This window comes from Panthera leo, chromosome B1 (genome assembly GCF_018350215.1).
Source record: "Panthera leo isolate Ple1 chromosome B1, P.leo_Ple1_pat1.1, whole genome shotgun sequence".
NCBI classification, from domain to species: Eukaryota; Metazoa; Chordata; class Mammalia; order Carnivora; family Felidae; genus Panthera; species Panthera leo.
In genome coordinates, this window is record NC_056682.1 from 16,165,012 (window position 1) to 16,185,986 (window position 20,975).

The following is a 20,975-nucleotide window of genomic DNA, read 5'->3' on the forward strand; positions in this document are numbered from 1 at the left end:
ATTTATTTATTTATTTAAAAAAAATTTAAAAAAATTAAAAAAAAAAATTTTTTTTTTTTTTTAACGTTTATTTATTTTTGAAACAGAGAGAAACAGAGCATGAACGGGGGAGGGTCAGAGAGAGAGGGAGACACAGAATCTGAAACAGGCTCCAGGCTCTGAGCGGTCAGCACAGAGCCTGGCGCGAGGCTCGAACTCACGGACCGTGAGATCATGACCTGAGCCGAAGTTGGACACTCAACCGACTGAGCCACCCAGGCGCCCTAAAAAATTTTTTTAAACATTTATTTATTTTTGAGAGACAGAGGCAGAGCATGAGCAGAGGAAGGGGAGAGAGGGAGGGAGATACAGAATCTGAAACAGGCTCTAGGCTCTGAGCTGTTTGTTAGCACAGAGATGGACACGGGGCTCGAACCCACGAACTTTGAGACTATGACCTGAGCTGAAGTTGGACGCTCAACCGACTGAGCCACCCAAGCACCTCTAAGTCCACTGACCTTTAGAAAGAAGTTCAGGCTTTAAGCCCTGATGGTTGCCACAAGTCACAAAATTAGACCCCTCGTGCATTTTAGGCCAATTACTGTGGGAATCCATTTTCCCCTGTGCTCCCCGGTGTCCCACCCTTGTCTGTGACCCTGGCTTCCTCCCCACTGCAGCACAAGGATCCATTTCTCTCCCAAGTCTGTCACCGCACTTCCTGCTTTCTTCTATGTGGCCTCTTCTCTACCTTTATAAAGTTGTGGAGTTTGTTCTGCCAGTCTGCAGGTCAGTTTCTGGGGTATTCAGGTATTGGTTATCTAGTTGTGTTCATGGGATGAGGCAAGCCTGTGATCCTTCTACTCCACCACTGTCTTCCAACCCACCGTCTAAGATCAGTTTTTATCTCAATGTATTTGATCCAAGACCAAGAATATTACTGAGTGTAGCCCAGGACTCTGCACTTGAATATGAAAAGATTCCTTGACTTTCTGTTTCTGTTGGAGTTCTTATAGAGCATTTTTCCTAAATGCATCTTTCCTTCTTGACTTCCATACTATTTGTAGTTTGCTATAAACACAAATCAGGTAATCTCTTAAGGAGATGAACTATTTTATTATGGTTAAGAAGCTGTGCTGCGTAGTCAGAAAGCCTGGCTCTCAATTCTGTATCTACTGGGGATTGATTTTGGGCAAGTTAGTTAGCTTGTTTGTACTCCAGTTGTAAAATTGGGATAGTTTGTGCATACCCTATAGATGGCAACCATTAAATAATGAACATAGGTGGGTAAGTACACCACTTAGTATAAGAGCACTCAATAAATGTTATTACTGGCATTGATTGTTAAGGAGGTATGTTTAGTGATGATACAGATGTAAGAAAAATCCAATTGTAACCTCTCCTTTTAGGATAAAACATTATTCCCAAGATCCTAACTCTACATATTCTCATTAGTTTTCTGGAGTTATTCTCATGAGTATTTTGTAACTAGAGAATCCTATGTCACTCTTGGTAACATGTTGGGTGCTTAGGAACACATTTATTCCTCTAAGGCCCTGAGGTACTTTTGAGTGCTTGGTGGAAATTTTCCTGGAGAAAAATTAACTAGCTGGGTAAGAGGGAATCCACACAAAACATAAAACTAAGTTTGTAAAATATGCATCATGAAACCAGATCCAGTCTAGAGACCATCGACTGTGGTAGCTCTCCTCCCAGAATTACCAGAGGTCTTAGGACAGAAAAAAAGGCTGACCCAACAAATAAGAGCACAGTGTTTGCTGTGTGGAAGCCCTTAGTAAATTTTAATTATTGTTATATCATCTATAGTTTTTAACTTTTTTTGTAATTTGTTTTAATGTTTATTTTTGAGAGAGAGAGAGAGAGAGCTGGGAAGGTGCAGAGAGAAGAGGGAGACACAGAATCTGAAGCAGGGTCCAGGATATGAGCTATCAGCACAGAGCTGGACGTGGGGCTTGAACTCACAAATGGTGAGATCATGACCTGAGCCGAAGTTGGATGCTTAACCGACTCAGCCACCTCGGCCAGGTGCCCCATATCATCAATAGTTTTTAAAAAATGATTATTTTAGTAGTGGTGTCAACTTTGACCTACCCACCCTTCTCTTTTCACTTCCACACAAAAATCTCAGATACTGAAATTAATTAATGTCAAATTAATTGAGATTGAGTTAATCTCAGATGAATACATTTGACTTTGAAGTGTACTATCTATGCATCCTGTCCACCCAGACCCATTCCATTAGTGTAGATGTTACACAGTGAAATTCTCTTTTTCAAGAGAGGAAAAAAAAATGGATAGAGAACTTGGTTAATCCATTGGCCAATTAAGAGATATGTCACCTATTGAACTATGGTTTAGATATATTTGCTGTCATTTATTTGTATATATTTGCACTCTTGGAACTGAACATAGCATATTCATAAAACACAAAAGTCTAAAAATGGCTAATATTTTAGAAGGTGTTTTGGACTTGGTTTTGCAAATATGTGAATTTGTATCTAATTTGGAATTCATTTTGATCGAAGGAAAATTATACTGGGGAGACTTTCTTAGAATTTGTCAAATGCCCTTTCTGCTTGGCTTCTCCCTATGTTAAAAATCGATAGCTCTCTGAGTGATCTGTTATGCCTAGCCCGAGTTGATATGGGCTCCTACAAACCTCCATGGACCATGTACAGTTAGAATTTGTATGTCACAGTGCTTTAGTGGTAGGGTTTCCATAAAGATACATGCTATGATTTTCCAAAGTTAGTAAACTAAATCCTAATAGTCTGAAATATTTATGGACTCCAATTGTTAGGGGTCTGTAGCATGGGATGACTGTCTCCTTTAATGAGTTACCAGAAGTTGTTAGAAAAATGCCTGCCTCTTTCTGTTTACAGAAACTATTGAGGACTCACTGTTGGTAGAAGAGTTGAATCTGTGTTGATCGTATGCACTTGATTTTAGAAAGATCTTACTGGTCACATTTCCAAAAAATTTCCCACTGCCACAATATAAATTGTTAAGAATCTTAAAACATAAGTGTTTCTTTTAATTGCATTTGAGATATACTTACAGGTCTTTTTCTTAATTAACTAAGAACTAAGGATATGGGACTTCAGTTCCTTCTAAATTAATTTGAGGGATTTTTTCCTAATTAATTGAGTTATGAATTATTATGAAAGTGATCTGCTTTCTTCTATTATGACAGCCTGTGCTCAAGATTTTGCCCACTGTATCTTCAGATTTGTTTTTTCTTTTTCTGTAAGCATACAAAATAGTAAACCAAGGAGTCATTTTGATATATAGTGCAATATTATGAACTAATTAAAATGATGCTTACAAAAGATATCTTAAATGAATATGATACTGTAAGTGAAGGAGCAAGATATAAAATAATTTTCATCACAAGTATAAGGATGGAAGGCAAAAATGTCAAATTATTAGAATCCAGCTTCCTGGTCTTTTATATATTTCTCTTTAATTTTTCTATTATGGGTATCTATTAACTTTTAGCAGTTTATCCCATAGGGCCGGGATTTTTGTCTGATTTCCTAGAAATGTGCCTGATACAGAGTAGATGCCAAATAAATCTTTTGCTGAATGGGTGAATGATTAATTGAAAATTGGCACTTATGAATATGTACATTTTGAATACTGAATAACTTTTTCCATTTAAAATTTAGGAAGTTGAGAGAAATACTGTATTAGGTTGACTACGACCTTAAAAAATGAGACTTTTTTTTTCTTGAATGTAGACACCAATCCATTGAAAGTTAAAGGAAACTGATATTTAGAATTTTATTTTTAAGTTTTTAACGTTTTCCTTATTTTTTTTCCTTAAATTTCCTTAATAGATTCTTCAGTTTGAAGATATTTTGGCCAATACGTTCTACCGAGAGCACTTTCGAATGTACATGGAAAGGATGGACAAGAGAGCTCTGATTAGTTTTTGGGAGTCAGTGGAATATCTGAAGAGTGCTAACAAGGTAGTATATATAGGCTCAAAGAAATATTAATCACCAGCTGGTGAAAACTTGCATGTTAGGCAGTGTGTCTGTGTTTCTCAATGAAGCTGTAAGATAAATATACATTAAAAGACTATTTAAAACCAAATATAATAATGGAATTATGTTCCAGCTCATAATGGTAAATAAAATTATATTTTATTTTCACAAAAAGATACTTCTGAATGTGTGGTCAAGGGAAAAACAGATTCATAAATGTACCAAAATACTGAATTTACTTTCAGGCAGTTTTTTTGGTTTGCTTTTTTAGCACATTATAAAAAAAGTTATATACATCCACATTACTGGTACAATGAATTGATCTTGTCATGTACACCTCAATCTCATAACCTTGTTATTTTAATATCATGTGCATATTTTACACTACTGTTCTTCTTTTATTTCATTTAAAATATGACTGAATTAAGAAACACAAAAACCTTTAAAAAGTGGGTGGGAGTGGGGGGTGTGCCTGGGTGGCTCAGTTGGTTAAGCGGCTGACTTCGGCTCAGGTCATGATCTCACAGGTTCATGGGTTCGAGCCCCGCATCGGGCTCTGTGCTGACGGCTCAGAGCCTGGAGCATGCTTCGGATTCTGTGTCTCCCTCTCTCTGTGCCCCTTCCCTGCTCACGCTCTCTTAAAAATAAATAAACATTAAAAAAAAAAAAAACCACAAAAGAAGATTTTTGGTTCTAGATGCCTCTTAACGATGAAAAGCCCCAATAAGCATTGTATTTTGCTCTTGGCAAGTTCTCAGTACCTTTAAGAGTTAAAGAATATGAAATATGCATGTTTATATGTGTCTATAAATATACATGACAACATGTATAGTATATACATTACATGTATTTTGAGAGGCTTATTAAAATAAACACAAAAGTCACTGGGTACATTGCACTTTGAACTTCATGTGAGTATTGCTAGAACTCAATACTATTAAAATACATCATAAATCACATACTACATTGGTTTCGGAATTAAATTCAGTCTCACAGTATTTTTAAATATTCTTAGAAATGCCTTATATTGTTATTTTGTAAGTCACAAGTTACCTCATTTTATCTAATACTGCAGTTGCCCACTTTATTATGTATTTTATTTATCATACTTGATTCCAAATGACTTTTGGCTGCTCTCAAAGGAATATTGTGAAGAGCAATCTAAAGAATTTTCCTAAACTCCTGGAAACAATTTAAAAGATTTCAGTGCAATAAAAGTATATAGCTTCATGAAATAGCCTTATTTTGACCTAACAACACTAATTTGGGTGTAGAAGTTCTGAGATGTTTGTTAAATTCACAATATTCATTGAGTTGTTTGTCTTCATTTTTTAATCCTGTTGAAGACTTTGTGTAACATTCCTAGAATTAATGAGATGTTTTCAGAGGAAATATAAATGTTATGTTAATCAGAAGAGATGTTTGCATTTCTGAAACAGACTGGCTGTGACCTTAGTATGATGTTTAAGAGTAAGCTGTCTAATATAAGCTTGATTATAGTGCAATACATCATCATTCTGGAGAAGATTTTTCTTGTTTTCTTAAATTACATAATAATGACTTCTGGAGTGAAAAATGGCACTTCCAATTATTTATATTAGATTTTTTAAAGCCAAATTGAATTTAGCTGATAACTGAGCTGTGGAATTCAGATTTGCAAGAAGGAATCCGTTTCAAGACGAGAACTGTTTCCACTTTTCCCCTGCCAGCATTTAGTAGAAATTATATTCGTTAACTATTCAGCATAAAGTATTCATTTTCAGGAGCCAGACTCTTACCCCTTGACTCTGTGCACACGCATGCCAACGACCCCCACTGGTACCAGTAGCAGTGTCCATTTTCAATGTCTTCCTTCCAGCTTAAAGATGGAGAGAATTCAGAAGAAAAATATTTTTGTCAGAGATGATATTTCTTACCTTTCTTGTTTTTCATCTTCCTGTCTTTTCAGAATGAAATCCCGCAATTAGTTGGTGAAATTTACCAGAATTTCTTTGTGGAAAGCAAAGAAATACCTGTGGAAAAAGCACTCTACAAAGAAATCCAGCAGTGTCTTGTAGGAAATAAAGGTATTGAAGTGTTCTGCAAAATCCAGGGCGATGTTTATGAGACCCTAAAGGATAGGTATTACCCTTCATTTATTGTCAGTGACCTGTATGAGAAATTGACGATAAAAGAGGAAGAAAAACATGGCTCGCACTTGATTTCCGGCAAGGATGAAATGGTGAGTCACATTTAATTTTCTCCTTCCTTCTCAGTGGTTAAGCTTCGAATATGATCAGGCGGACACGTACTGTTTAGGCAAATTTGGGGCACCTCTTCATCTTTTAATATGCAGGACCGTAAGTAGAACTCGTGCACTCTTCCCTTGTTCTTCTGAACAACTGACCACCACTTCCTCGCGTTGCAGCCTCCCAGCCCTGTCTCTACCTGCGACACACCCCGTGTGTGGCTCCTGAAAAGCGAGGACAGGGAGTCTGCAAGGTGGTGTAGGCCAGATGAGAGAATCAGTAGAACTTAGTCTAGTCCGAGAAGAGACAAAGGATGGGTAAGTGAGGAGAGGAAGAGGATGTGGGGGGCAGTTACAAGAAGTATTTTGGAGTTTAAAAAATCAGATGGAAGTAAGATTCTCTGAAAGAAACCTTGCTCAGCCACACCTCACTTGGGTCTGATTCTCCTAAGTGTACTATCATTTGGGAGATCTCTCATTTACTACTCTCATTTACCATCTCTCATTTACTACTAAAGGTTTAGAGGGCTTTACGATTTGTGAAGGTACAAAGAAACACAAAATGTTTTATTTACAGTCACCCTACATAGAAAGCTAATAATTAGTTTTGGATTTTTTTCTGCCCGGTTATATCTCAAACTCTGAGGAATCAAGTGCTTGCTCTTGATGGTATTAGAAGTTGGTGTCTCTGAACTGTTGTTAAATTCACTCATTCAGACTTTTTAAAGATTTGTTACTTAGTTCTTCACACTTTCTGTGTCTTCCACCACCAACAGGGCCAAAAGTCTTTAGTCATTGCATCTTTTTTTCCCCATCAGATACAATTTATTAGAACTGAAGTTTGTTTACTTCATCTCTATGGCACACTATTTCTAGCTACTGTGATGGTGATGTTCCAGCACAAGAAGAATTCTTCATTCGGTGGAACTTTCTTTTGGCTGATAGACTTTTGAGTGTCAAAGAAAAAATTGTTTTCCTGATTAAAGCTATGCAGATAAGGATACTGATACTTATTTCCCCAAACCTCACCCCTAAAATATAAATAAGCATCGTTTGTTTGTTGACATTAATTGGAAACACAGTGTATTTTTTTATTTAGGTGCCGGTAGCATTCAATGTTGCATTCGTTTCAGGCACACGACATGGCGATTCGCCGTCTGTGTTTGTTGTGTCGTGCTCACCATCAGTGTGGGTACCACCTGTCACCGTACAATGCTAGTACAATGTCATTGACGGTATTCCCCACGTTGTGCCTTTTCTTCCAAAGACTTACTCATTCCATAACTAAAAGCCTCTATGTCCCACTCCCCTTCACCCATTGTATTTTTAAGATCAGTTTGCTTTTTTTTAATTTTTTATATGTTTTTTGGTAAGTTTAACCGTGTTCTCTCTCTGCCTCAGAAATTAAAATGGTTAATAAGTAAATGCTGTAAAAGAGGTTATGCAGATTAGTTAAAAATGTCAATACCCAATAGATGAATTGGATAAAGTCTTGAACTGACAGTTGATATGAAAGGTAATAGTAAACAAATATGAAAAATTATCCAGCTTCACCTAGGACTCAAGGGTAATATGTATCACTGACCTTTTGAACGCTTCTGCTCTTTGTAGCAATAATCCCACTTCTAGAAATTCACCCTAAGGCAATAACTAAATGGTAGAAAAGGTAATGTACTGTGGAGTTTGTTTTAGTACCTCTGGGATGGTGAACCAGCAGAGTCAACCCAGAGCAGGAGCAGCGGTAGGAACACGCCTCAGGGTAGCATCAATTCATAGGATGGTATGCAGCCATAAAAATTCTAATTTTGAAGAGTAATTAACGCCCTGAAAATAAGCAGCATCATAAGTTATAGGGAAAAGACAGAATACCTGTTTGGATGTATATAAGGTATACAATTATGTCATGATAAATGCACTCCTGGACAAGGGTTTGAAAGACCGCACAAAAATTTAAAAAAAGAGCTTCGTTTTATAGGGTTATTAATACTTCATTCTTGTTTGAAGAAAATTTTTTCTTTTACCGTTTATTTCAATTAATAAAAATTAGAAGGAAAATTCTGGAAGAATGTTAAGGAGAATAATAAAGCAAAAGATCATTCTCAGGACTTCTTTCCATTGTCCTACATGCTGTTGCTGCTGACAGGTCTGTTTTATATGCTGTCTGCTGCTAATCTATCCAGATTTTTCAAAGGTCTGCAGTTCTGTATGAATCTGAAGGCACTTTGAAATCTTAACCATTTAACTCATAAGATGATCTACCTGTTGATTTGTGAAATACATCTTCAGGGGAGGGACTGAACAAAGTGTATACCGAAAATACTTTTACTAGTGGGAATTTGGAAATTTTATTTATTTATTTTTATTTTATTCTTAATATTTATTTATTTTTGGGAGAGTGCAGGCAGGGGTGGAGCAGAAAGAGGGGGACAGAGGATCCGAAGTGGGCTCGGTGCTGACAGCAGCAAGCCCGATGTAGGGCTCGAACACACGAACCACAAGATTATGACCTGAGCTAAAGTCAGATGCTCAAGCAACTGAGCCAGCCAGGTGCCCCTGGAAATTTTATTTTAAAAGTACTTAGCATAAGTTTTCTAGACTATTCTTAGGAGCCCGAAAGGAAGCCATACGCATCTCTGTGTCTTTGTCCAAGATTAGGCACAGACCACTCAGGTTGAGTTAGGCAGATAACTCAGTTGCCTTTTCTTGTTCCATGCAGATTCCCTTGGGTGTACCATTTGGGAAATAATGGTGTGGAATCCATCCCCCACTCTGCTCTGTTTTTCAGGCTATTAAATGTTTTTTCTTTCATTGTATTCCTCAATGCCAGTTACTGTGATTCCAAATAACTTTGATTTGGCACTTTGCTGAGGAAAAGCAGCCTGCCTCTGAACTTTCTACCACAAAATGTTAGGGGAATCTAGTACTTTGGCTAAGTGTATTGTAATGATCTAGAACCTGTATGCTAGGTACTCATTGCTGAATAGTCCATCGTTTTAAGACAGTGTGGTTCACATGACTTTTTCCCCCAGGACCCAGGAGGTGAGGCTGGTGAGGAAGCTGTAGATGAAGGCACCAGTCGGATTAATGAACAAGCCAGTTTTGCTGTAAACAAACTACGAGAACTAAATGAGAAACTTGAATATAAAAGGCAAGCTCTAAATTCTATTCAAAATGCACCAAAACCTGACAAGAAGGTAACTCTTTCACTTTCAAGGTTGTCTTTGAAAGTTTCCATTTTTCTGATCTGATAAGTAGTAGTTGCAGTTTATATTGCAAAGCATCACTGTTTCTTTAAAAAAAAAAATTGTATTTGTACGCTCCGTGGTTACTTTTTTGCATCTCGTATAGAGTTAGAAAAGCACTTTTTTTTTCTTTAATTTTTTTTTTTTTAACATTTATTTATTTTTGAGACAGAGAGAGATAGAGCATGAACAGGGGAGGGTTAGAGAGAGGGAGACACAGAATCTGAAACAGGCTCCAGGCCCTGAGCTGTCAGCACAGAGCCCGACGCAGGGCTCGAACTCACGGACCGCAAGATCATGACCTGAGCTGAAGTTGCCGCTTAACCGACTAAGCCACCCAGGCACCCCGAAAAACACTTGTTTTTAATCTTCTGTGCTTTGGGGTTCTCTCCGGTCATCTGCGGTGAGCAGCCCTGTGCTCTCTTACCTGGCTTGCCTATGGTAGGTACCTTTGCAGAAGAGGGCAAAGCACTTCCTTGTGCCAGACCCATTTCTGGAAGTACATTAACTTTTCAAGGACAATCATCTTACTTTTATTTTTCTTTCAAATGCTGTGAGTCACAATTTAGAGAACCTCACAGAATGACACAAGAAATAAATTGTTTTGCTAAAAGCCAACAGAATTGGAAAGTTTAAAAATGTAAACAGCATCTCCCCAGCTGGCATTTCTCAAACCCGTGCAGTGGCGTGGCTTTTTGCTTTGTGTTTATACGTCTTCGGCGACCCAACAGGGAGATGTCTCTGTTACAGGTATGGCTGGTGCTCTTCAGTCTGCCAAACTGACCTCCTCTGGCACTTTCTGAGGGTGTGTTCAGCAACATAAGTGATGAGTAAATGCATGATGCTCTGCTGGTCACTGTGGAGAACCAGTGACTTATAGAGCTGCCAGCCTTCCTAAGGAGGGAGCAAACATGCTGATTGTGGAACCAAAATATCCTCACAGGAAAATGAAGCAGGGTGGTCACAGCTCTGATGGTAATAAAATGCAGGACAAGGTTTAGGCTACGACTGCTTCCTGGAGGCTTTTTGAGAAAGGAAAGAGTCCTCGTAGCTGGCATGTTCAGGAGAGTTTTAAGGCAAAGCTTCTGCCCTCAAACTACAGGTTTTCTCATGAAAGAGGTCCAAGGGGATGATGAGCATGCTTTCTCTTTTTTTTAAATTACTTTTTTAAAGTGTGGCAAAATAGACATCACCTGAATTTACCATTTTAATCGTTTCAAGTATACACTTCAGCATCGGTCCGTTCACATTGTTATGCAACCATCACTACCGCCCATCTCCTGAAATTGTTTCATCTGGCAAGACTGAAACTTTGTGCCCCTTAAATGACACTTTCCATCCTCCCGTCCCCAACCCCCTGGAAACTACCCTTCTCCTTTCTACCTCGTATGAATTGAACTACTCTTAAATACATCATGAATGGAGGCATACGGTATTCGTCCTTTTGTGACTGGCTTCTTTCCCTTAGCCTAAGGTCTCAAGGTTCGTTGGTATTATACCGAGTGTGAGAATTTCCTTCCTTTTTAAGACTGAACAATTTTCCATTGCGTGTACATACAGCATTTTGTTTATCCGTTCACCCATCAGTGGATGTTGGTTTGGCTTCCACCTTTTAAGTTTTGTGAATGATGTTACCACGAATGTGGGTACAAATACATTTTTGAGATCTTGCTTTCCATTCTTTGGAGCATGTGCTCACAAGTGAAATTGCTGGGTCGTAATTGCTGGGACAGTAATTCTGTCTTTAATTCTTAGAGGAATCTCCATACTGTTTTCCATATTGGCAGCACCATTTTATACCTTCTCACCAACAGTGTGTACGGTTTCCAGTTTCTCTATCTCCTCACCAGTAATTGTTGTTTTTCATTTTTTTTTTTATAGTAACTATCCTAATGGGTGCGAGGTAGTATCTTATTGTGGTTTTGATTTGCATTTCACTAATGATTAGTTACATTGAGTATCTTTGCATGTGCTTTTTGGCCATTTATAGAATGTTTTTGGAGAAATGTCTATTCAAGTCCTTTGCCCGTTTTTGAATCAGGCTGGTTTTTGTTTTTAAGTTTTAAGAGTTCTCTATATATTCTAGATGTTAGTACCCTATCAGATATGTGATTTGTAAATATTTGCTCTAATTCTGCGGGTTGCCTTTTTACTGTGTCAGTAGTATTCTTTTCACAAAAGTTTTAAATTGTTATGAAGTCCCATTTTCCTATATTTTCTTTTGCCGCCTGTGCCTTTTGTGTCATAGCCAAGAAGTTATTACCAGTTCAGTGTTCTAAAGCTTTCCCCCTGTGTTTTCTTCTAAGAATTTATGGTTTTAGCTCTTACGTTTAGGTCTTTGATGAATTTTGAGTTGTCTATTATTTATGGTGTTAGGTAAGGGTTCAACTTCATTGTTTTGCTTATGGGTATCCAGTTTTCTCAGCACTGTTTGTTGAGAATATTGTCCTTTTCCCATTGAATGGTGTTGGCACCCTTGTCAAAAATCACTTGACCATATATGCAAAGGTTTATTTCTTGCTGGTCTGTTCTATTCCATTGGTCTATATGTCTGTCTTTATGCCAGTACCGTACTGTTTTGATTAGCGTAGCTGTGTAGTAAGTGTTGAAATCAGGAAGTATGAGCCCTCTAACTTTTGTTCTTCTTCAAGATTGTTTTGGCTGTTCAGTCTGCTTTGAGATTCCATGTGAACTTTATGATGGATTTTTCTATTTTTGCAGGAAAAAAATCACTGGCATTGTGATAAGGATTGTGTTGAATCTGTAGATCACTTTGAGTCATATTGACATCTTAGCAGTGCTTAGTCTTCTAATCCATGAACATTGAATATCATTCCATTTATTTGTCATCTTTAATTTCTTTCATCGGTGTTAGGTAGTTTTCATAGTAGAAATCTTTCACTTCTTGTCTAATTCCTAAATATTTTATTATTTTTATGCTATGGTAAATGGAATTGTTTTCTTAATTCCCTTTTTGGATTGTCCGTTGTTAGTGTATAGAAACGCAGCTGATTTTTGTCTGTTGATTTTGTACCCTGCTACTTTGCTGAATTGTGTAGCATTTTAAGCGCTTTTGTAACTCTCAGGATGTTTTCCCTCTTGCAGATTGTTTCCAAGTTGAAGGAGGAAATAATTCTAATAGAGAAAGAACGCACGGACCTACAGCTGCACATGGCAAGAACAGATTGGTGGTGTGAGAACCTCGGAATGTGGAAAGCCTCCATCACCAGTGGAGAGGTAGGTGACTGCTTTTCCTCCAAGTTTACTTTAAGAGTATGATTTTGGAGGGGTACCTGGGTGGCTCAGTCAGTTGGGCATCCGACTTCAGCTCGGTTCACGATCTGATGGTTTGTGGGTTCAAGCCTTGCATCGGGCTCTGTGCTGACAGCTCAGAGCCTGGAGCCTGCTTGGGATTCTGTGTCTCCCTCTCTCTCTGCCCCTCCCCGCTTGCACTCCGTCTGTCTCTCTCTCAAAAATAAATAAACATTAAAAAAATAATAAAAAAGAATATGATTTCGGGGTGCCTGGGTGGCTCAGTCAGTTGAGCAAAGCTTTGACTTCAGCTCAGGTCATGATCTTGCAGTTTGTGAGTTCGGAGTCCCGCATCAGGCTTGCTGCTCTCAGCGCAGAGCCTGCTTCAGATCTTCTGTTCCCCTCTGTCTCTGTCCCTCCCCCAATTGCACTCTCTCTCAAAAATAAATAAAAACATTTAAAAAATTTTTAAAAATGAGTATGATTTTATAAGACAAGATTTTGTCCTCCAGAATTAAGGTTGAGGATAGAAAAGTTACGTTTGCTCTTACAGACTGCATTTGCCCCCTTCTTTCCTCACTGTTCTCGCTCTGTCTTACTACCCTTGACTGTGAGCTGTACTAGAGCTGCCTGGCATAGATCTGATCTCTCTCCATTTCAGGTTGTTCTTGTTCACTGGAACTGTAAGCACCTTTCAGATAGGGACAGGTAATGTCCTTGAATTGCCATTTTCTTTTGCCATTGAGGGTTGAAATAAAACGGAAGGGCACTATTTGAAATTTGGTGGTGAAAAATTAAAAATTTTAAGTGTTTCTGATTGTTCCATTCTGCTGACTTCAATTACTTAAATCTCAATTGCTCTAAGATCTTTAATAATGAATATTTTTTGCTTTGACTTAGAAAATATTTTGCTATTCTTTGAGGGATATGGGTATCAATTTCCAGAATATGCTGTATCCCTTTTGTCTGTAAAAAGAATTTCTCTTCAAGGAGTGATGCATATAGGCATTTCCACTGTTGACAACTTCTTTGTTCCCACCTGGCTTACTATCAGTCATGTGGAAATCTGGAGATGAAGGTCAGGTCCACACAAATAACGAGATCATGAGGAACACAGTGTTAATGTTTTGTTCCACTATTATTTCAAACGGCTTGTGAAAATACTTAACTCCTTAGATTTGTAAGGGCCTGTTTGTACACTTTATCTTTGTTCTTCTCCGTCTTGCCCATCAGCCCGGTGTCTTTACACGCTCTCTGTGGTGGTGGGGTGGGGGTTGCTTAAGATTCACAACCCTAAGTTCACCTCTAGATTGGATAGCACGCAATTCATGTTCTCCGAGAGCAGCTCTGAAAGCACACCCGTGGCAGGAGTGCTTCACTGGGTGCTGCACCGGCTCTTTGGTACTTGTGAGCACTCCCATTACGGTCAGCTTCAAGAGCTCGCCGTGGCACCGTGGTCACCGAAAAGATAATGGCAATGGACCCTGAAGGGTCACCTGACCATCGGAGTTTGCAAGGCAGCCCTGCATGGGAATGTGTGGGAGATGTATCTACGTCGCGCCAGATTCTCTTGAGTTCTGATCCTGGCTGACACCCACACTAGCTGTGTGATCGTAGGACAGTCCAGAGACCCTGTGTGTGTCCTCACCTCCTGCATCCTCACAGTGGGGTAATGGTCCTACGTCACGGGGCTCCGTGGGTGCTCAGTGTGTCTTGTGTCTCTTTCCTTTGCCTTTCTTATTGACTCTTTGTCTCTAATTTGATTGATGATACTAATTCAAGCCTAAATTCAGTATTTTCTTTTTGTTTCTAATCTATTTATGTTAAGTATAATAATGGCCTATTTCTGAATTATGATATCGTGTGTGTGTGTGTGTGTGTGTGTGTGTGTCTGAATGAATTATCTAAGTTGGGAGGTAGAGGAAATCTTTTCTTTCAATGTATATCTTTCAATGTAAAATTTCATGAAAATTGAAATCATGGTTTGTTGAATCCAGAAATTAAACTGGGGAAGGCTTTATCCTTTTCTGAGACAGGTTTTAGCATATCTTACACCTTTTTGCTTTCTGTTAACTTGTTTTTTCAAAGGAATACACTTAGGATGTTAAGTCTGCTATATTAATTTTCTTTTGATATGTAACAAATGACCACATGTTTCATGGCTTAAAACAGTGTCCACTGATTGGCTCGCAATTCTGCAGGTTGAAAGTCCAGCACCGTATGACGGTGTCCTCTACTCATTGTTTCCCGAGGCTGAAGGCAACGTATTGGCCAGACTGAGTTCTTGTCTGGAGACTCTGAGGAAAAAGCCACTTCCAAGCTCGTTTAGGGCGTTGGCAGGATTCCGTTCCATGCGGTTGTAGACCTGAGGTCTCGTCTGGCTGTCAGCGGAGGCCCTGCCACGTCCTTTCCACCTGCCCCTCTCCATCTTCACGCCAGCACCACATGCCGAGTCCTTCTTGCGCTTCCTGTCTTTCTGACTTCCTGTCCTCCTACCATCCCAGGGAGTGTCTCTGCTCTTCAGGGGCTTGTATGATTAGGTTAGACCCATCCGGGTAATCTCCCTTCTTTAAGATCAGCTGTCAAATATAGCATAACCTAATCGCAGGAATGGACACCATATTCACAGTTCCAGGGATGATGCAGGGTGTAGCCACCAAGGGGTGGGAAATCTTGGGGAGTATTTAGAAATCTTGCCTACCACATCCGCTAACCATGCTTTTTGTTGTTGTGGTGTCTGTTTTTTCCAAGGTTACAGAAGAGAATGGTGAGCAAATGCCCTGTTACTTTGTCATGGTAAGCTTACAAGAAGTTGGCGGAGTTGAAACTAAGAACTGGACCGTCCCTAGAAGGCTCAGTGAGTTTCAGAATTTACACCGGAAACTTAGTGAGGTATGAATACTCATGAATACAAGGTTTAGAATTACAAGCAAGAAGATATTTAAGAGCTCATTTCAATTTTTACATATAAGGAAACTGATCATTAACCTTTCTCCCTTCGCTATGGATACTGGCAAAGTGGCTTTTTCAGTCCGACATTTGGAAATTAACTCATAGCTCAGACGGTTTAGAGTAAATCCTTCAGGACAAAGAACTGTCTGATCTCCACTAAGCCTCAGAGAACCCCAGAGCTGAAAGAGAGCTAGGGGTCATCTAGGGCCCCCGGTTTTGAGGCTGCCGGTTGTGACCCATTAGTGGGAAGTGAAATCAGTTATTGATTGCAGCAGTGGACAGAGCATAGAATATATTGGATTTCAGCACAACAAGTAAGGGAGTCATACAGTGTCGTGGTTGAAAGCATAGACTCAGGAGCAAGACTGCTTGAGTTTGGACTGTGGCTATACTGTTTAGTAGCTATATGACCTGGGACTTGTCACTCTGTTTCTCTGTCCCTCTTCTTCCTCATCAGTAGAATACGAATATCCATAGCATCTACCTCTCCCATCTCACAGATTTGTGAGAATTAAGAGAATACGTTTATCCAAAGCATTTAGAAGAGAGTGTTTCTCATAATAAACGTTATCGTGTCGGTGGTGGTAGCAGTGGTAGTAATGAACACTGTCTCATAGAACTTCTCAGCTTTACATGTGGATTATATTATTTATGTGGATATGCATTTATACGTATGCAGGCTGCAGCGTAGCATGCACTTCCTACTGTGAGTTTTAGTTAGAAACGTTAGAAAGCTTCTAATCTAGGTCACTTCTTTTATTTTAAGGTGAGAGGAACTGACCCCAGAGAGTTTGGTCAATTTATCATAGGACGTGTACATAGTGGCCAAACCAGGATTGGAATCCGGGTCATCTTACTTTCCATTTCTTGTTCTTCCATCTTTCTCAGGAACTGCGTCTTCTCTAACTCTCCTCCTCTTGGAGGTGACTGCCCTCTTCCCCAGCAACTGAAAAGCTTTTCAGTCATGTCTACTTTTGTTTCTGTTTATTGTTCTCTGGCTTAGAATGAACTGACTCTTGGTAAAATCCTGTGGTCACCTATCAGACTCCTCTTCTGCAAATGAAATATGTCTATTTCCTATAACCTTTTCTCCTGAGGGGATTTTTTTTAAACCTTTTTAATCACTATCTTGTGAATACTATAACTTCTTCAAGTGCCCTTTTTTTTTCGAATTTTCAAGTTTTATTTTCTATATGTCAGCTTTCTTATTAATACAGACTTTAATCTGATACAGACTGACCCCAATCAGACTGTTATTTCCATTCATAATTGGTTAAATCAGAGAAAAAGTTTAAATTAATTTTGAATATGTACCGCCAAAAATAAATATTCACTTAATGTGAATCCGTTTTATGATATCAAAAGGTTTTTTCCTCCCCAAAGATTCTAAGATAAATTCAAGATTCCTTTGGCAAATGAAAAAAACAAAAAAACAAAAAACAAAAACCTTCTAAAATAGTGAGCTTACAAAACAATGGGGATTACTAGGCATACTTACTGTAAGAGAAAATATGTCTAATGAAAAGGAAATTTAAAACATGACCTTAAACTTTAATGAAAAATTTTAACAAGGCCTTTACTTATTTACTTTACCTGTTCCATAAATACCAGAAGAGAAATTGGACAGTTTGTAGCGACACTTAGAAAAATTTTTTTCCATAAAGCCAACTTAGATATCTTTCCCTTTGACTCCTTCTTCCAGTCCCCCTTTACTCTGCTGAAGAGCTATTCAGTTCTTCCAGAGTTTTGGTTGGGTGGGTGGGTTCCAGACTGACCCGGCTTTCCAGGTAGGGAGTTCCTGCACAGGGTTTTCCCGTCACTGGATCTGTGACTTGTCCAACTTTGAAAACGATCTCGGCCAGTTCATGTTTTACCTGCTTTGTTCGTGGGACAGTGGAGCTTTGAGAAGCACGATATCCCCAACAGTGTGCTGCTAAAGAGCATCATGAGCAAAGTAGACTTTTCCCTTATTAAAATACTTTAATCAGTAGGGATCCCAAACAAGCCTGGTCACTCTGACTTTGGCTGGTTTTTGCCTTGCCGTTCCGATCGCCTTCTCCACGATGCATCTGGCATGGACAGATGAACGAACCATTGACATCATGTGGCTTTGGTCACTTCCCGCTCTGCTTTCCCTGCACGCATCCTCTATAACTTCTTCAAATGCTTTTAAAAGGTCGGTGGCCACAACCAAGTGTCCGACTCTGGTACTTCTCCAGTGGACTGTGGTCACCCTGGTAGTGTGGAAAGCAAACTGCCGTCTCAATAGAAGATTAAATTTTTGCCAAAATTGTCGAGTACAATTGACACTGCAGAAAAATGTGTTGTTTGCCCTGTGACAAACCATTGTGAAGCCAAGTTTAGGATCGGTCTAGTTGCTGACGAAAACAGAAGGAGAAAAAGGAATTGAGAGGAGGTTTTGAAATAAAATGTATGTGGAAAATATTCTTAGAAAACCAGAAACAGGTAGATCAAAGACTGAGAGGAAATAAGCCTTATAAAATTCCATGTCTGTCATTTTTCTCCTCTCTTTAGCTGATCACTGGGTTCTTTTCTCACCCTTAGAAATTAGCATCGTGTGAGTTGTCATGTTTTTGTATGTGAATGCTTTCTGTTGACAGTTGGGACAGGAAGCACCTTTTCGGGTCCCCGGGGAAGTGCAGTCTTCCCTTCTGACGCTCACTGTCTGTTTCGTTTCTCTACGACTGTACCCTGAGTCGGAGCCCTGGTTTATGTACAGCCTTGGGCACGTGCCGTTGTACTGCTGGTCCTTTAGTGGGCTGCGAGGGAAGGGCCAGTTTTCCCTTTCCCGGCACCCGAAGCACTTGCATGCACTTGCTCTGACTGACTTGTCCCACGCCTTCTCCTGCTACGGCCAGGCCAGCGGGTGCTCCTGTGCCCCTTCTGTGCGCCAAGGGTCAGCAGCACCGAAGGCTGTGGCAGGCCGACTCTGTGCTCCCTGACTTGTCGATGCCAGCTGGTTTCATTAAGCACATTCAGATGGCCCCAGTGCCTTCGTGAAGGCCAGCGTTTGGAAATGGGGGCAGAGTCTGGAGAGTTTGGGAATTGGCACAAAGGACACAGACTGTGTGGTCAGATGGATCTGGGTTTTAATCCTGTCGTCAGTTGTATCCTATGTAGAACAGGAATGAATAGCCATTGCCAACTCTTAGAGCTGTTGGTACACACGCCATGCTTCTAGCACAGTGTCTGGCAGAATGTAGGCCTTCATCCACAAAGGGAAGTCTGTTATTATTTATTAATATGCAGTATTATTATTAATATGGTTACATTGCGAAAGGCGGTAAGAAAGCTACAAGCCCAGTTACTCTTTCTTTCCGTTGTATTCTTTTGTCAGCTTTGATAACTTGTCCACACGTGGAGATGTTGTAAACAAAGCACATCCTAACAGAAAAATCGTCTGTGAGCCGGGTGTGCCCGCCTAGAGCACTGGGCTGCTTCGTGTTGCACAAATCCACCCGATTGGCCTGGCCTCAGGGCTGCCTGGCTTCCAGGCCTTCGTGGGCCTACGGGTGCGCTTTAGACTTTTTTCATCAAATGTCCTGCTCCTCCTCATTCCTTGGAGCCGGATTAGAACAGGCGGGTTTTCAAGGTCTTAAATCTCAAGAGGAACGAGAACAGGAAGAAGATACTTGGTTTGTTCTAATTATAAATCTAAACTGCCCCCCCCCAAGATATAAATATGACTGAGTTGCTAACATTTAATGTTTTCTTCCACAGTGTTTCCCTTCTTTAAAAAAAGTCCAGTTGCCTTCTCTTAGCAAGCTGCCTTTCAAATCTATAGATCACAAGTTTATGGAAAAGTCAAAGAATCAATTAAATAAGTTTTTACAGGTAAGCAACTGAAACGTTTTGGATCCAAGAGGAAAAATTAGTTATTTTGGGGTTAAACTGTCATTATTCTAAGATCTTGCTCATTAGCTTCCTGTGCTCTCTGGTCATGCCAGATCCTCAAAATATCTTTGGTTGGCTTATTTGTTTGTCATGAAAGTATACTACACACACAAGATATAAAAAATATAAAATACGTACAGTACAGAAATCACGTGTACAACTGTCTCCTCCTTCACACCCTGAGCACACCGTGCATGCACGCACTAGCACCCAGTCCGGGAAATAGGATACTGCCAGTGCCTCCGGCTTTCTTCCTGTCATTGCCCCCCACCCCGACCAGGGGCCGTGATGATCCTGACTTCCGACAGCCCAGAGACACTTGTTTTCGCACTTTGTATAAATGGAATCATGCAGTATGGACTCCTATGTGTCTGACCTCTTTCACTCGACACTGTGTTCAGGGGACTCTGGCCCGCAGTGCTGTTCTGGCTGCGGATCGTTCGTTTTCACTATTGTGTAGATTTCCCACTGTGCGAACATATTGTACTCTATTCATTCTGTTTTTGACAAGCATCTGCATGGTTTCCGGTTGAGGCCATTTATGAAGAGGGCTTCTAGAAACTTCTAGTACTTGTCTTTTGGTGAATATATGTCATGTAATACCTACGGGTCTGAGTTTCTTAGTTTTATGAAGTCGTTGTAGCAGTTTTTACACTGTCACCCCAGAATGTAAGGGTTCTGATTGCTCCCCATCACCATTGCCACTGACTCTCTGCCGTGTTCTTTAAAGAAAAAAAAAATGCTTATTTATTTATTTTGAAAAACGCGCACACGTGCGCACATGCAAGTGGGGGAGAGACATAGAGAATCCCAAGCAGGCTCCACCCTCAGCGCGTAGCCCGACGCGGGGCTCGATCTCATGACTGACTGCGAGATCACGGCCATGAGATCACAGCCTGAGCCAATGTGGACACTCAATTGACTGAGCCATTCAGGGGCCCTGCTTTGTTCTTTTTAATAATCATCCTGGTGGGTGTGTGGTAGTATCTTGTTGTGGTTTTAATTTGCATTTCCCTGACAGCTAATGATATGAACCACCAGTCTGTATGTCTTTGGCCATTTGGATAGTTTCTTTCATGAAGGGTCTGGCCAAGTTGAGTCTGCTTTTCTGTCCTGTCTCCTGTCTTTTCCCTACCACTTTGTGGGAGTTCTGCATGTGATTTGGACATAAATCTTGTCAAACCATTTATGTTGCAGATACCTTCTCCCTTTCTGTGGATGGCCTTTTCGCTCTCTTAATGACTTATTTTAATGAACTGAAGTTCTCAATTTTAATTTAGCCCAAAATACCAATTTTTTCTCTTGTGGTTTTGCCTTTCTGCTTGTTAGGAAATCTTTGCCTACTCTGAGGTCCTAAAGACCTTCTCCTAAGTTCCTCTGAATGCTTTAATATTTGTCTTC

The 20,975-nt window shown here is 39.8% G+C and overlaps 1 protein-coding gene and 1 pseudogene across 12 annotated transcripts in view; one reads left to right on the forward strand and one right to left on the reverse strand.

The window, feature by feature from the left end:
- The window catches only part of SNX25 (sorting nexin 25), a 150,264-nt gene that overhangs the window by 94,224 nt on the left and 35,065 nt on the right, over positions 1 to 20,975 (forward strand). For 11 of the 12 annotated variants that reach the window (XR_006201453.1, XR_006201455.1, XR_006201452.1 and 8 more), the window contains exons 8-13: positions 3,837 to 3,968; positions 5,935 to 6,207; positions 9,243 to 9,407; positions 12,561 to 12,692; positions 15,459 to 15,599; positions 19,401 to 19,514. Coding sequence is in view for 2 of the 12 variants with exons in the window: in XM_042934303.1 (XP_042790237.1) it covers positions 3,837 to 3,968; positions 5,935 to 6,207; positions 9,243 to 9,407; positions 12,561 to 12,692; positions 15,459 to 15,599; positions 19,401 to 19,514 (957 nt within the window). In the remaining 10 variants the exon portion in view is untranslated. The remainder of the gene's footprint in view (positions 1 to 3,836; positions 3,969 to 5,934; positions 6,208 to 9,242; positions 9,408 to 12,560; positions 12,693 to 15,458; positions 15,600 to 19,400; positions 19,515 to 20,975) is intronic. The other variant, XR_006201460.1, reaches the window with a different exon arrangement.
- LOC122217399 lies at positions 17,213 to 17,984 on the reverse strand (annotated as a pseudogene).